At 41.2% G+C, this 17,049-nt stretch overlaps 2 protein-coding genes across 5 annotated transcripts in view; one reads left to right on the top strand and one right to left on the bottom strand.

Annotated features, from left to right (window-relative positions):
• Positions 1-191: 191 nt before the first annotated feature.
• Positions 192-10,930, top strand: ark2ca (arkadia (RNF111) C-terminal like ring finger ubiquitin ligase 2Ca). The gene is made up of 8 exons (XM_026173469.1): positions 192-509; positions 7,233-7,533; positions 7,622-7,747; positions 7,891-8,020; positions 8,105-8,209; positions 8,440-8,535; positions 8,635-8,735; positions 10,302-10,930. Exons 1-8 carry the CDS (start codon positions 449-451, stop codon positions 10,417-10,419), a joined length of 1,038 nt encoding a protein of 345 aa, XP_026029254.1. The 5' UTR covers positions 192-448; the 3' UTR covers positions 10,420-10,930.
• Positions 10,931-11,953: 1,023 nt separating this feature from the next.
• The window catches only part of loxhd1a (lipoxygenase homology PLAT domains 1a), a 56,357-nt gene continuing 51,261 nt past the window's right edge, over positions 11,954-17,049 (bottom strand). For all 4 annotated transcript variants that reach the window (XM_026173465.1, XM_026173464.1, XM_026173466.1 and 1 more), the window contains one exon: positions 11,954-16,965. In XM_026173465.1, the coding sequence (XP_026029250.1) occupies positions 16,485-16,965 (481 nt within the window). In that variant the 3' untranslated portion in view covers positions 11,954-16,484. The remainder of the gene's footprint in view (positions 16,966-17,049) is intronic.

The following is a 17,049-nucleotide window of genomic DNA, read 5'->3' as shown; positions in this document are numbered from 1 at the left end:
AAAGGGGAGAGGGGGGCAAGGAAGACTAAAATAGAAAAATATTTGCAATTAGTCACCAAAGCTGTCAAATAAATGCAGTGAAGCAGAAGTCAAAACTTTCATAAAAAAATACTTGAGTAAAGCCTGGTGAGGTAAAGTTCCGTTTATTTCAGGCTCCGTGATAAACTATAGCCATAAGGTACCATCAGATCTAAATGTTCCAGCCACGAAAGTACCCCGCACTGTGCGTGCGGATGGGAAGGATATCTCCGCCCAGGCACTGATCCTATTGGCGGATCCCGCTGTCAAATCCGGAGGGTCCTGCTCGGAAGGCTCCACTGATTGGCTACAGGGGTCTGTGTGTGTGTGCAGGCAGCGCAGTCTGTTTGAATGTGCTGGTGACTGAAGAGGATCATTTCCATGGACCATCTGTCTTACTGGCTGCGCACAAAACAAAGAAGGACACAGGATGGTTTTAGTGCATGTCGGATATCTGGTTCTCCCCGTCTTCGGCTCAGTTAGAAACAGAGGTATGAGGAGCTTTATGTTCTCTCTTTTTTTTTTCTAACGCTAACCCCGAAATAATACTTCTTCATTACTTGTCTTAAATATCCACAGATGATGTAAACAGAGCTGACACCTGCTAGCTAAAAGCGAGCCAACGTAACAGCGAGCGATACCGAAATTATATTAGCCTTCTTGCTAGCTGTAGCCGAACCGAGACCGCTAATGAAGCGACCGAAGACGTGAGCCCTCAAATGCCGACGAAGACGTTGTGTTTCGGGCCTGTAAACCGCACTAAAAGGACTTCAGCTGTCAAGCGGCAGCTTTTCTTTTCCCCTTTTCATTTTTTTCTTTTTTACCCTCGGCGGCTAGCGCGCTTCTGTCTGGTTTATCTATTTATCCCTTCGCCTTGTTTATGTGTGTGCCGTCGCCGCTAGCTACTACAGCCCGGACAACAACGGCAGATTAATACCAGCCCAGCTTTATTTAGCTTACAACCTCCACAGGGGTTTCTTAAATTATGAATTTAGCCAAGCTAGGGTAGACCTCTGAATCCAAAGTGCATCCTTTAAAAAAAATCTCATTTCTGCGAGTTACTTTAACTGGATGGTTCTTCCACTGAAAGACAGCATTAGGCTAATCGGTGTAAATTAGTATAAGCATATGACTGGTTTTTAATGCGAATAGGCTTTAACATTTTTGGAGCATGTCCCCGTCAAACCTCTAATAAAAATAATAATAAAAAAAATTCCCTGCAAATTTCGCTGCAGGTGCTCCAGTAGTGAAACAGCATAAAATCCGTTTAATAGGGCATAACAACAATAACATCATCCTCCACTGCAGCAGGGCTCTCTGTGTTGATTATGTAATAATAATAGTAATTTGTCGTGCATTGTTAAAACTACATGCAGTAGCACCAATGATTTCATTGTGCTTTTATTTGTGTTCTTTTTTCCTGTTCCATAGTATCGAGGCTGGCTCTACATTCCGCATTTCTCAGACCTTTGTCCCCCTCCATTGTGTAGCTAACGATCATCTGCTGCTGTCTGCCGTAGCCTCTGCCTGTTCTCTGCATCTAGCTGTATTGTGAACCCCTTCTTCCTCATTTCCTCTTTCCATCTGAAGACGACATTGGCATTAAAACAGAGTTCCCACTCATACCGTATCCTTCTGTGTAACAGACTAAAGAATAACACTCTCTGTAGAAAACAGTTTGTCTTAATTTAAACTGTCATGTTGCTCTTTAGTGAATAACCCATTGTAGCGTTAGACTTTACTACAGACTGTCATTGTGATTCTCCCATTCAGTGTGGATAGACTACATTCTGCTGTAAATTTCTGTAAAGTGGATACATTTTGATCCTCCCCTCCCCGATTCGATTACAGCCAGGCTTGATCGAACTCGTTGATTACTCTCCTCACAAAGGTGCATTGTACCGTCTTTTTGTTGTCAAAGGAGCACTTTACAATTGCTATTACTAATAATCTTGTTATCCTGATAATCACTAATTGGCATGCAGCGCTTAAGTCATTTTGTTTTTGGCGACGTTATGTTTTTTTTTCCCCACATTTGAAGGTCCACTGCACCTGTTAATGGTTGCTGGTCATAATCCTATCCATGTGTCAAAGCATTTGTCCCTGCTAGCTGAGCGGACTTCACAATAAATTGGAGAGATGTGAATCTAAACCCATTTTGCCATTTTTGCAGCGCCCCACCACCACTACCACTCCCTCTCAAATCTTACCTCCAGCACCTCCAGAATGCTATCCATTTTACAGGGATGTGTATATCCTGCACTGCTGTAGATCTCCTTTTTTAGAATCAAAATGTCTTTTTTATTCTTTGGTTGTGGTTTTTCTGCCTTATGTTCTTGTATTAGATCCTAATGCATGGTCATTTTATACTTTTGTTTTTCCACATTGAACAGCAGATTCCAATGTAATCTTTGTGAAGAGATGTCCCTGCTGTACTGAAATGTGCTGTAAGCATACACATCTACTCATTGGATGCTGCTTCTGTTCTGTTAACCCTACAGAGAGCATGGTCAGGCCTTGCCTTTGGTCTTTATTTGCATGGGATTATTATTATTATTATTATGCTTATTATGCTTATGTAGAGTCTCTTACTCTTATTATTACTATTATCACACAGTGCCACACATACTAATATTTTTCCAATAAAGACTGTAGTTTTCTTCCTAACCTTCAGTGTGCTTTTTGCTGATTTCCATGTGTTCCTCCCCCTCCTCCCTCCACACTGTGCTGTCACTGAGACGGTCCCCTCACTCTATATGTGCTCTCATTTCTCAGCTGTCTTTGACAGAGTTTCTTCAGGTTGCCACACTGCTTACTTTGGAGTAGGGGCAAGCACATTTTCTTTCCATTTTTAAAATGCAAAGGCATGTTTGATATTGAAACCTCGACACTGACATTTCCTGTTACATACAGGCTGTCATTCCGTCCAAATCCATACACTATCTATAGACCAAAACACAGCCTCTCTCACAGCCAATCATTGGTGTTAACATTGTGAGCAATATGGGTGAAATCATGGTATGTGTAATATATATATATTTTTAAATATAGTTAATAGAAGTATATTGCAAAAAAAACACTCAAAAGGAGTTAAATAGTAAATAAAAATACAAGTGTTTAATAATAAAAAATTTAAAAAAAGCTGGCATGCTATATAAAATGAAAATAAAACAATATAATTTGCAAGCACGTTAAACCCTATATTTAAAAAATAAAATAAAAGTGAATTAATGAAGCACAAAATAGAATTTAAGGATTATTCAGGCCTTTTTCCTTTTCTTTATGGAAAACATAAGTTCTTGTTTTGAATTTGATGCCAGCAAAATCTTTCAAATAAGTTGCGACAGGGGCATGTTTACCACAGAGTTGCATCAGCTCTTCTAACAACACTCTTCAAGGGCTTGGAAACTATGGCAGACCGGTTGCTGTAGATTTGAAAGAAACATGTTTTCATGTAAGATTTCAGCAGCTCAACACTTCAGAGCCCCCTTTGTTATATACATGTTATTTATTTATCTTTGGTTCGCATTATCTAGAATGTTGATACTGGGTGATGGCTCTGACCTGTTTAGCCCCTGGACTCACTCTGTACAGAGCCATACTGCTGTAATTCGTGAGGAATGTTGTTTTGCACGGTCTTGCTGAAAAAAAAGCAAAGGCTTTCCAAAAAAGAAGTCATCTGATCCGATACCTGTACATATCAAATTGTTCAGCATTAATGGCGATTTCACAGATTTGTGAAAGCACCATCAAGATTTGTGAAGTTACTCATAATATTGCTCACTAATGTATGCGCATATCATCAGGAATGGTGCCATTCTTCTGAATTATATTTATGTATAATTTGTTTGTTTTTCACAGTGGTTTTGAGAAGTTGTTTAGTCCACTTCACAGATTTCCACCACAGAACTGAAATGGCGCTGAAGAGCACTGCCGTTCAGTGTTGGTTTTCAGCTTTCCCCCCTGAATACAGAGAATTCTTAGAATTCCCTTAATCTTTTAAACAACACTGAACTGGTGATTATATAACCCAGTGATAGTGGAAGATTATGGAGATTGTGTTTTACTTTGAAAAAAAAAACACTGGTGAAACACTCAACATAGTTGCATCTAAAAGACTCTCTTTTTAAACCCAATTACAAAATTGATCTATTTTCAGTTTACCCAATTGGAATCAATACTGTTTTTTAGAAGAGGTTTCAGGCATTTTACTAGCTGGGTTTTCCCATCTTTTTGGCCCCTGTCCTAAAAAGTATAGCTTACAATTCAAACTGAGTGTATATAAAACACAACAACAAAAACAGGAAAGAAAAATAGGATAGTCATTTTTTTCTCTTCATCACAAAATCAGTACTGCTACCTTACCTTGTACCTTAGCAAGATGCCTTGAACAAAAGCCACCAAGTGGCTTTGTCTTACAAAGACAAAAACTACCTTCCAGCACATCTGTCAATCATTCATCGACATGTTTTAACTGAAAAGTGTAAAAGTACTATCCACTAGATGAGAGATAATGACTACCTATTAATTGGTGAGTTTTGCCTACATATTGAGTTTGCTGCCTCCTGGCTCTAGCCTTTAACATCAGTACTCAGCTATAAGAGCAATATAGACTTGACCTCCAGCACAAAGTGAACAAGTAGACAGTCCTAAATGTCTAGCTATTCCTTTTTGCAGTCTCCAAATGGGTACCGCAAAGACAATACAGAGGTTCAATAATTAAATGGTGGCTGCTCAGTCTGCATTTAAACTCGTGTCTCTGTGGTATGCTGTCAGGTCCTCAGCTGGTGTTTTTCTTTATTAACACAACGGACCATGACACATTTATATTCATGTTGCCTTTCTAGCTGGTGACAGCAGCATAACTAAACCCAGTTAGGCTAACGTTGTTTCTCAAGCACAGATAATGTGTTAAACTCTGAGTAATGAGTGCAAATGAAATAAAAGAAGTCACATTTTTGTTGTTAGTAGTAACTCATTTCTCTTTACATGCTGGCTATGCACATCAGCCAGCTGTGTAATGACTTTTCATTTTCATCAAATCTTCAGTTTTTTAGACATCTGTTGTGTTTCTCTTTAAATGTGGCATTAGATGCTTCTTTGAAAAGTGTCCAAGTGGGACGCTTTTCTTCCATTTTAACACTTGACTCAGCTGCGTGAACCTTACATCTGTGCGCAGTGTCTGAAAAAGGCTAAAGGTGTGTCCGAGGCACAGCCATGTGTGCTCTGCAGCTGACTTCTAAATATTCCAGCAGCTGCACTGCATGTGCGGCTGCACTGATACAAAACCACGAAAAGCAAGGTCAGCACAATGGTTTTCCAAGCATGTGCATGTTATGCTGGATTTTTTTTTCTTCACCAAGTGCAGCTGTACAACACATGCACTGATTTTGCCTCATTAATCCTCACCTTCTGATGGTGAGTGTTATAATTGGCGACCTCAGCAGGTGTGGGGATGGTTTCTGCCTAATGGGAGACCAGTGAGACAGGCAGAGGACAGGAGTGTGTTAGAGAGGAGGTGTGATGTAAAGCTGCAGTGACTTCAGGAGGAGTGGAGGGAGAGAGAAAGAAAAGAGTTGAGGTTCCATGTCAGACTGCTGCAGTCGCAGGTGGGTGGGGCTTGCTGGCTGTCACTCACTGTGGGACACCATGCTGCAGCCATGCTGTGGGGGAGGGGCCGCCTGTGCAGCAGCTGAGGGGAGAGGATAGGTGGAAGGGTGTGTGTGTGTGTGTGTGTGTTTCTGTCTGTGAGTCAAAGACAAAGCCTCAGATGTAACAGTGGAAACATCAGGGCTGCTGCTGCTGGCAGCTCTGCAGTACGTCAAATATTAATGCCAGCAGTTCATGCTGTGAAAAGCTCCCAGACACAAATAATCTGATATTTACCCTGAACTCCACACAACAGTCCAGCTTTGCCGGGTCACAGGCTTCATGCAAAACTGATGCACAGCCTTTAACCAATCCAAGCCACCAGTCTGCCATTTCTGCTCTACTTCCTCAGCCAAATGCTGTTTTTCTCTTTGCCCGTGGCTCTCTGGGTTCACTGGCTTTCCATGTCCCAAGGCTATATCCAACAAAGCAAAGCCAGAGAAATATGTCGTTTCAGCAACAAAAAACAGAGCATTTTGGGAAATGCGTTTGTTTCATCTGCACAGAACTTTATCAAATCATAACCACTTCCCTGCACATCTAACTCTCCTTAATTGATTTGCTACGTCTTAAAAAAACAGTGAAGTAAAAGCAATATTTCCTTTTCTGCCGTTGAGAAATGTTACACACTTGTTAAATTTTAAATTAGATCTCAACTCAGTGAACCAGCTACTGTTAATTAAACTTGTCAGGAAATATTAAGTATGTCATAGACCATTAACAAAGAGCCAAATCTACAATGTGGCTTCATGTTATTGTTTGAAAGATTATGAGTAAACAGTTTAAATGGGCAGTTCTTATTCACGGGACATGCAAAGACACAATACTGACATATTTACGTATACACTGTCCTCCAGACCCCGCTGTCTGCTTTCCTCTCCAGAGGAAATTTAGAGAAGCTTTAATTGGAAGTTAAAGGAGTAATACTCTCAGCTTGCTTCCAGCATTCATTTCTGTGAGCTCTGAGTAATTTGTATTGATTGTTTTGTGCAAGTGCAACACCAAGGTGACTCAGTGGGACTAGCACACAACCTCCCATCTTCTCTGCTTAATAGGAAGGGTGGAGAGAAGACAAAAATGAAAGCCCATAAACTTTTCAGACTTTCTTGATGGCTATGGTGCATTACTGTTATCTGACTCTTTTGTTGAGAAAGCCTCAGTTTAATATGTTCCTTCAAACAGCAAACACAATAAAAATAACAGAGTTTGAAACTATTGGTTTTGCTGGGATTCGTTTTGGAAATACCCTAGACCCCCAGTTAGTGAGGATGCGTCTTTCCTGTTGGCTGCACATGGCAAGTGGAGACGCAGACCATTGAGTGAAATCCGTCTGTGGGTTTAGTTGGTGCTCCACAGGGTTCTCCATGTCTGCGTCGTCCATCTGCTGTTTTGTCTGCCTTGTCTCTTCCTGTGTCACGTTCCTCTCTGCGTGGTTGGTTTTTAAATGTGTTTGTGTCTTTTTTACGAGTGTGTGCGAAAGTGCTGTTGGTTCGTCTCCTTGTCGTGTAAGTTTCAGTGAAAGTGATCGCAGCTCCGTTTTGATCCCTCGCATTTATTCCCAATAGGAGCGCACTTCACCAGGCATCAACACAGCCATGCTACCTCCTGCCGACACTTTCACCTGGGTGCTCCCCAGGCGCCCATCTCAGCTGAGTTTCCTCTAGGACATGCCAGCCAGCCCCCGCAGACAGGCCTGGCCACCCACCTGCCCCCGACGCACCATCCACCCCTCACTGCCCTGCCCGGACCCCCTCAGTTTCAGGATGTGCCGGGGCCTTCATTCCTACCTCAGGCCTTACACCAGCAATACCTCATCCAGCAGCAGCTCCTCGAAGCGCAGCATCGCAGGATCCTCCCACACTCCAGGTAGTGACCCTTGCATCCATACAAACACAACTAAAAAAACAAACAAAAAACCGAGATATTTTTAAATCAAATCTCTATCTAATTACAGAAGAGCCCAGGAGCGTATTCCCCTGAACCCTCACAGACTGCGTTCGGGCTACGAGTACTCCCCGCCCCTCCATGTTCCTCAGCCAATGACACAACAACCGCGGTACCTGGCCGAAGGCACCGACTGGTGAGTCACCGTTGGGGATTAACGAGAATCCTGCAGAGTTGAGAAATGATCCCGTCTTTTTTTATCTTTCCACCCATCTGTCTGTCTGCCACATTGCCTGGCATGGGCTATGTTAATTTAGCCACGTTCCTCTCTTTCTGCAGGGATCTCAGCGTAGATGCTGGCCTCCCTCACCATCAGTACCAGCTCCAGCAGCTTCCGCAGCACTATCAGCATTACCTGGCCTCCCCTCGAATGCATCACTTTCCCAGGAACACATCCTCTGCACAAGTGGTATGTTGGTCACTTCCTCAGGTGGCCTTGGATAGCTTGATAGTCTATATTCCTGCTGTAATATAATGAAGGATTTTGTTGTAGGTTGTGCATGAAATCAGAAACTACCCATACCCCCAGCTTCACCTGTTGGCGCTGCAAAGTTTAAATCCTTCGAGGCACGCCACTGCTGTGCGAGAAAGCTATGAGGTAAATCTGACTGTCCATCTATCAAACTCTGCACCTTCCCACGGTGTCACTTTAAGTTATATGTACTAACTGTTCTCTAGCTTTTAATCAGTATGAGCTTCATACGCAGATTTTTTTCATTCTTTCCTGACCATGAAAACAGCAGTGAACCAAACCATTTGTTGTCCATGTAGTAGCTTTTTCTCTTTTTAGCATTCTGGTTCATTTTATTAACTGGGCTGTTCCTGCAGGAGCTGCTGCAGCTGGAGGATCGACTGGGGAGCGTTAGCAGAGGAGCTGTTCAGACAACCATAGAGAGATTTACTTTTCCACACAAATACAAGAAGGTATGGCAGATGAGACAAAAATCGGTTGAACGTTTGCTTTTTTTCCCCCTTTTTTTTGACCCTACATTTCTGTCTCTCTGTAATGTGACCCACGAACAGAGAAAGCCCCTGCAGTTGAAGATTGGGGAGGAGGAGGAAACAGATGTTGATGAAAAATGTACCATATGTTTGTCCATGCTGGAGGACGGAGAAGATGTCAGGTAATAATTACTTTGTAGACCCAGAAATCATAAAAAAGAGAAGTGCACTTATTCTGAGTGAGTTAAATGGGAAAATCTATACCAAATTGATTTGATGGGAAACATGATGCTGCAGGCTGCAGATGATGAGCTTAGCTCAGAGATGCATTGCAGGATGGGTCTAGACAGCAGGGACTGATGGGGAAGACGAGATGGAAGCCGGACTTCCTTTTCTATTATCGTAGACAATATGACATCATTGAAAGACTGATAAGCTAATTGCCTGAGTGAGACATCAAGCAATTGCAAGAGATAAAAGAGGCACGACTACAGGAATTACTATACCATTACCATTATCAGCGTTGCCTTCTAACATTTTTGTCTGATTTTTGTTTTCCACTTTATAATAAATATCACTTTACCTGACTTATTGTCAGGTTTACTGATAATCATGATATGATACACCACATCTCTGTGTATTGTCTGCAAACTCCTCCTGTGCAGTCTGTAGCACAGCAGCCAAACGTTGCACACAGGTACATCTTAGGTCCCTGATGCTACTTAACCACCTACCAACAAGCTAAAGTGGACTATTTTTTAGCTTTTACAGAGCTATAACACCTTAAAATGTATATTATTTTGATTCAAGGACAGCAACATCTAATTGATACTTAAAAACTATGGTATATGTGATATAATGTCATCAGGCTTCCTGGCAATAAAGGACTAATAGTCAGAACATGAGCATGGGCCTGTAAAAGTAAATATAATAAATCCAATATCAGTCATTTCATGAAATGCAGTCATTTCAAATCATCATTTCATCCACTGTCTATGTAATATAATGTAAGAATTTCTGACAAATACCAAGTATTTACTTCTTCCCATTGTGTTTCTGCTGACCTTCTGAGCAAATCATTCATGAGAATCTTTCCAGTCCTGTACCACATGTGTGCATAAATGAGCCTCTGCTATGAGCTGTTGCCAGACAAATAGCTGAGACTCTAGGAAGCTGCTGATCATGGCTAAGAAATAGTCCAATCTCAAGCCACCCACATACCAAAATTTAGTTACATTTTTTTTTTTGATAGTTGTATTTTCACACGGAGACAAAAATCCCCTTTAGTGTTGCATCAGGAAAGGCATCCACCATAAAACTGATCAAACATGCAGAACTACCTGCTGCAGTGACCCCTTGTGAAAATGGTGCTGCCAAAAGTAGCCTCTATGCAGAGGCAGAAGCATGGCAACAACCTGCTTTTCAAATGCTGGAATTATAATCCCTAAAATGTTCTGTTCCATTACGCACATGCATTTGAAACAGTGGTTGGGAGGGAATTTTTAGGTAACAAGAACTGTCCCCCTGGGTGAGGCGAGAGGATCGGTTTGCAACATAAGAGTCTCAGCTGTCTGAGAGGCATTTGGGACTGACTACTCAACAACAAAAGTTGTCTCTACATGCCTGAATGAACAGAATTAACTCCCCGAGGGTCTTTTTAAGCTCACAACTGTATGCACTGGAAAAGTAACACACAGTCATGTGAATCCACACTGACCCTAAAGTTTGTCTCTCTTCCTATCCTGCAGGAGGCTGCCCTGCATGCACCTCTTCCACCAGGGCTGCGTGGACCAATGGCTGGCCACCAGCAGAAAGTGTCCAATCTGTCGAGTTGACATCGAAACACAGCTGAACCCCGACAGCTGATGAGATTCGACACTCTCGTGATTCAGTCGCCCTCGTGGTGCGATTCTTGCTTTCTTCCACCCCCGGCTCGCCAGCCTCCCCCACCTTACCCTACCCCACCCCACCTCCCTCGACCTCCTCCTTCCCGTCGGGTGCTTTGCCAAATGTCTCCAGACTTCATGTGACATCACCACCCTTCTGAGTCACGCTTTACTGAGCCAAGCCAGGAAAACTAACTGCACGGAGAGGCCGCAAAGGACTCTCTTTATATAGAAGCACATCCCTCTGGAAGCAAAAGACACACTAACAAACACATACTCATATACACAGGGTTTACTTGTAGCTTGCTGGTCTTACGTGGGGTTGTTGTTGCTGTTGTGGTGTTGTACTGTAGGTAGCCTGGGGCTGTGTAGCATGTCCTCAAAGCCATGACTTAATGTCCTGAGACTAGAAAACACATAACCCCAGACCTAGCTGGCTACTTTTCTCTCTTCTCTTCAATCTCTCTCTCTTGCTCTCTTTTTACACACACACACACACACACACACACACACACACACACACACACACACACACACACACACACACACACACACACACACACACACACAAATATATATTTCTCTCTTTTTAAACACAATCAAAATGAATATTCTGCCACGCAAGAAAGCTTAACAGAATCTAAATGCTCTGATGCCATGTTTACCTAAAGATCATTTGTGGTCGTAGTAGAGTAGCAGTAACCAATAAGTGAGATCTGGTGCGACCTCCTCGAGGCCAAGCACCAGCTAGCTGGGTGTTTTAATTCTTTCATGCAGCTTTTGACATTTCGCAGTACAGTTGTGCGTTTACCTTGGGCTGGTGTCATGTGCAGATGGTGTGATGTGATTAGGTCTCATTCACTGTCAGGGAAAACCCAGTGACTGCGATGTTTTTGTGTTTGAAATTGAAAAAGAAGAAGAAGACAAAAAATAATAGTGTTTTCACCAAAATGCATTATGTCACAGTGTAGCTTGAATCTCCGCACAGGTTTTATGTCCACTGCCCATGCCATGTGTCACTTCAAGAGACTGCGTCTCACACAAACGTGTTAGGTGAAGAACACGGCAACTGGAGTGCTTATACAACACAAAACCAAAAGAAACAAAAAGAAAAAACACAAAAAAACCTGAAAAGGGATGAACAACAGACGCTATCATGCACTGCAGAGCGAGGTGGGAGGATTTAGCTGCCCTTGTACCTGCATTTCCATCTGGCACTAGGCCAGTGGCAGAACAGTGCACACTAAAAAACAAAAAAGGAAGATTGCATGTTTCATTTTTTGGGTTTGGGGCTGTTGGCTGTGGTAGCGTTTCTTCACTTTTAAAAGGTACAGAGACGCCTGTGCATGACTTAGTTAATCTGAGCTGTGACTATCTTCTGAACACTAACAAATATTAATAATAATAATAATAATTTTTAAAAAGTCAGTGGTTTGCTCCCCTGACTTGTAGCGCGTGTCATCCGGTTCCCTTTGGTGGCGACCTTGGGATCCTGTTTTTTGATGTTTACCTTATTGCCTAAAGAACAAGCACATGTGACAATAGTTATAGCAACAAAAGTTTCTCCTCGGCATCGCGTTTGGTTTATATATAGGTACGGATTCATGCAGTGTTTTGAGCTGGGAGAGGAGCTTGCGTATTGATCTTGTGTTATATTTGTGTGACAGACCTCCCCTCGTGGTTGCTATGCTGGTTGCTATGCTGTATTTGCTAGAACATGTAGAAACGTGGTGCGACGGAGGCAGCCTCCCTCTCACAGTGCACACAGACACGAGACGACAGGACAGCAGGAAAGCATTCAGGCTGTTAAAACACACACTCTCTCCATCACCATTTCTTCTCTCTTTTTTTTTTACCCTTTGTGTCAGCTTGTCACTTCAGTTCCACAGAGCTGTGTGTGTTTGTGTGTGTGCGCGCGTGTGTTACAGGACGCCTTTAGGACCCTCATTGTCCTCTCTGCACTGTGATAGCATATAACAAGGGTAACACTTGGCCCAGAGACTCAATTAACAAGGCTTACTTCTTCCTGTCTTGTGCACTGCCAGTGTTGACACTGCCTCCTCCTGTAGTGGAGTCATCCGTGATGAAAGTTGTCATAGTTTACACAGGGTGTTGTCAGTTGAGATGCCTTAAGTATTTAACAATCATAATTTATTACTAACTGTAGATACTGTGGGTATGTATTTAATTTTATATAGTTTTTTTTTTCTTTTTCTGGAGTTGGGTTGACTGAATCATAATTTATTTATTTACAAATATAACATGAAAAGGCTATTAAAAAATGGATACCTCATGTTTTTTGGTTGCATTGTTTTAAATGGGAATGCTTTGCATGCAGTTGTACTTTTTCGGAACACTAAAAGTAAAAAAAAAGAGGAAAAAAAGTTTTGCTGTTTGATCTCCACAAGCTGGCTGTGCGTTTACTGACCAAGGCTGAGCTACTGAGCCCGTTCTCTCTCTTTCTCTCTCTCTCTTCCTGTCTTCTATGTCTCTTTTTCTCTTTCATGTGGTGCTGTGGATCTTGGTTACATTCCATTCAATGCAATCTCTCCAATCCCCCATGCTGTGATGTAGTGAACAAACTGCAAGTGAATTGGTTTTGGTTTGTGACAATTTTTTTCTTTTTTTTTTTCTTTCTTTTGCACTAACTTGTTTAAAATGGGAACCCTCTCACTGGCAAAAAAAATATTTTAGATTATTTAAATGAACTGGCTTTTATTTTTTTATGCTCTGCTTCTCACACAATGCACTAAGGGTCTTAATGAAACATGTTCCTTTGTTTTAACTCTTTGTGTTATCTCTTCAGTTGTCATCTCTCTAGTGTTTCTCTGTTCGTTGGTTTCTTATGTTGTTGTTTTTTTCCCCGAAATGCTTTGTAGATTTAAGCATAACAAGTGCCTCGCTTTAAGTGTTAGGGGATATTTCCATATAACGGAAACCATGAACAACAATCAGTCCATCCACCATGCCTTACTGGTTGCTTAGTTAATTAAGTGAATGGAAAACGAAGGAGCTGAGACAACATTTGACTAAAGCCATTATAATCAATCAATCCAAGTCAAGCTGTCCAAAAACTAGCTGCCGGTTTGTAGTACCGAAGCACTGCATTGCTGTGGAAATAGCTCTGACTATAAAGAGGCATGTTTCACCGTGGGCTTTACAGCGGTCCTTTCGATGTACTTCTCCATTCTGTTTTCTCCTCTTCTTTCCGTCTCCGTTTGATTTTACCGTCCGTCCCTCCTCTCCGACTCTCTCTCTGTTTGCTTTCACAGTCTAAAAAAGGAAGGCAAGGATTTAAAGCACAACCTTTTCTAAAGAACAAAAAACAAATGCATGTTTTCTCAGGTTTCAGTGTAGTCGCAATGGTTTCATAGTATATGGTGAAAATATATACAAAGAATATAACAGAAAAAAAATTATAAATTTTGTTGCTGCTTGAATCTGACAAAAACCAACAAGTGAAGAGAAACTATCCCAAAAAGTGCCAGTGAAAGGGCTGCCGCCATCCTTGTATGAAAACCTGCTGTTTAGCTGTGACTGCGCAATGTTTTTTCAAAATAGGATATTTTATCTGAAAATAGAACTATTTATCATTAATATTAAAGCAATAGCGCATTAAAATGGTTTTGAGCGTGTTGATGATGAAGTGGATGAGCCTGTTATGGGTAAATGTTAGATTTACATTTGGTGGAATTTTGTACTTTATTTATTATTACTACTACTAATAATGATGATAATGATCTCAAAGGTTGCATTGCTAAACCCAAACTGTTCTGTTTTTAATTTTTATTTTATTTCATGGCTTGTATATTATCCTTTTATATGTGCTCTTTTTGTAATAAACTTGGTAAAATGGAAGTGAACCTATTTTTTCTTTTGTCTTTTTTTTTAACCCCTCAAAATGCAGCAGTTTTGTACTTCATCCTTAGTTAAAGGTGAAGTCAGGTCATCAGGTTGTTTTATAGAGAAAAAAAAAGATATTGTACTTATAAATTTATAGCGTTTTACGTATGTGGCTAGAGATCACCCACATGTCAGCTTTGATGGGATCTCCTTTACCAAAGAAGTGAAAACACAAAGAAAAGAGGCAACAGCATCTGGATATAAAGTCATCCTCTTCCTCCTCACCTCAAGTCTTATCTGCTGAACTGAAGTCAGGACTCTAAAACACAAAAATGTGTATAAACATCCTCATTTATTCCTAATATTATTCCAGTTACTTATTGTCAGAAGATTAGACTGTTATCTTTCTATCTCCAGCTAGCTGACAAAAGCTAACAACAACAGCAGCTGGTTTTAAGCTAACATTATGCTAGCTAACGTTAGGCTAAAGTATCCTAAAATTCCTAAAAAATCCTAAAAATTCACACTTGATTACATTCTCACAGCTTATAAGAGGTTATTCACTCAGAGCGTCAGAGTTCAGCAAAGCTACATCCACTTCAAAGACTGTTTCACAGAAGCTAACAGAGGCTACCAGCAGCAAAAACTATAGTGCCGCCTAATGTTCTGTATGTCCTCAACAACTCACCTTAGTATGGCTGTCATTGTTCAGACATGAGCTTCTCTGACTCAGTGACACATATTGGACTTGAAAATAGAGATAGGTGCTTCTTACTGGGCATTGACAGCTAAGGCAAACAGAAGACTGACAGCTTTTCACAAATAGGGAAAAACTCTTTCCGGATCTGGTCCAAACATTAATAGAAACTTGCCGACTGACCATGTCACCATGGGGAACAGTCTAAATTTAATGTTTATGGTCTCTCTTGACTGACTACAACATGTTTTTCCTTTGGCCACCGTATCTAGGATTATACACTTGAATCAGGGACAAAAGAACTCAGTTGACTGGTTTCTGCAATCTACTGACATGTAGCGGTTAGATTGTAATTCAAAAACCCGAAGAAATCATGGAATCTCTGTGTGTCCCTGTATTGTTGACTAGACATTAAAACAATTGTTTTGGGCCAAGGAAAAAGTTATAAATATAAAATTCATACACAATTACTTCTTAACGATCACTTTGACATATTTGAATGTCCCATTTGAGTCATTTATTTACCTGTTTAATGTAATGTCTAAATATCATTCTCCACAATTTGCATAGGATCATCAAAACTGAACAACAGAAGATTGGAAAATCATTGCCTGGTCTGTTGAGACTCAGTTTTTGCTGCAGAGATTCAGATGCTAGGGTCAGAATTTTGTGTAAACAACATGAAAGCATGGATCTATCCTGCGTTGTATCAGTGATTCAGGCTGATACTGGTGATGGTGTAATAGTGTGGAGGAGATTTTCTTGGCACATGTTGGGACCCTCAGTATCAACTGAGCATCATTTTAACACCACAGCCTACCTGAGTATTGATGCTGACCGTGCCCATCCCTTTATGACCACAGTGTACCAGTCTCCTTCCAGCATGATAGTGCGACAGGTCACAAAGCTCAAATCAACTCAAACTGGTTTCTTGATTTGTTGAATGAATTCACTGCACATAAATTGTCTCCACAGTCACCGGATCTCAGTCCAATATAGCATCTTTGCAAGTTTGTGGAACTGAATATTTGCAACAACTGTGTAATGCAATCAGGTCAATATGGATCAAAATCTCTGAGGAATATTTCCAGCATTTTGTTTGCTGTGTTTAAGGCAGCTCTGAAGGCAAAAGGAGACGACTGTAATAGCAAAGTATAACTAATGAAGTGCCCAATGAGTGTATATTTCTGCTTAACCAGACTTGAAGGTAAAGTTTAGACCTACCAGCAAGTCAGAAGTGAAGCTGAAAACTGGGTGTTATAAACAAATTGGATTTATTTATTCATTTGTTCATTTTATAAAATCTGTATTACAACAAAACAATGCAAAGAATCCCTGATATTTAAAAAGATTGGCACTTTCCTTTTTCCTGACCACATTAGACATCATCATGACATGTTTTTTTTTTAATGTCTCAGTTCCTGAGATATAAAACTTGCTAGAAGGAGAATCTCTTTGGTCATTACTTTTAAACATAAGAGGACATGCTTGAGCTGTAGGGTTTTTTAGTATTTTGGGTAGATGGCCCTGGAGATCTTTCCATCTGCCTTCTTAGAGTCCAGCCATTTCCCGCAGAGAAAGATAGTGGTAACACCATTGGCTGTGTTGGTGACTTCCACACGATCGAGGAGCCAGCCAGGGCTGAGACCGGAGTTGTCGTGTTCTACCCGGACTTTCTGCAACTCCCCCATGTCCAGCATTTCCACAGAGAAACGGTCTGTTTGCCCACGTTCAAAAAGGTTACGAAACTTCTGACGCAGTTGCCTGCAACCCGAATCTCCATTGGAGCCATAGAGAGTAATGAAAACATTGGCATCGGTTCCTGCACCCTTTTCATCACCTGTGATGACGATGATCTCATATTTGACAGGTACCAGGCTTCGAGCTTTGCTTGCAAAGCTCTCGATGGTCTTTGTGCACTCAACGGTGATGAAATCGTCCCTCTTAGGAGAAAGAGGAATGAGGGAATTGCATTTGAAAATGTACCTGGAGATAATGGAGCAGAGCAGAAGGAATATAGTCTAACCATTTGAGAATATCAAGAAATTGTTTGATGGTGGAAAATAAATG

The sequence above is a fragment of the Astatotilapia calliptera genome, chromosome 7 (assembly GCF_900246225.1).
Source record: "Astatotilapia calliptera chromosome 7, fAstCal1.2, whole genome shotgun sequence".
NCBI lineage: Eukaryota > Metazoa > Chordata > Actinopteri > Cichliformes > Cichlidae > Astatotilapia > Astatotilapia calliptera.
The sequence above is the reverse complement of the archived record's forward strand: the minus strand, read 5'-3'. Positions and strand labels throughout refer to the sequence as shown.

What these genes read in the sequence shown, in the direction of transcription:
- ark2ca (XM_026173469.1), top strand. Translation starts at nt 449, where the DNA reads ATGGTTTTAGTGCATGTCGGATATCTGGTTCTCCCCGTCTTCGGCTCA. An exon ending in AGGATCCTCCCACACTCCAG is followed by an intron (nt 7,534 to 7,621) that starts GTAGTGACCCTT and finishes ATCTAATTACAG; the next exon opens with AAGAGCCCAGGAGCGTATTC. An exon ending in CTGTGCGAGAAAGCTATGAG is followed by an intron (nt 8,210 to 8,439) that starts GTAAATCTGACT and finishes CTGTTCCTGCAG; the next exon opens with GAGCTGCTGCAGCTGGAGGA.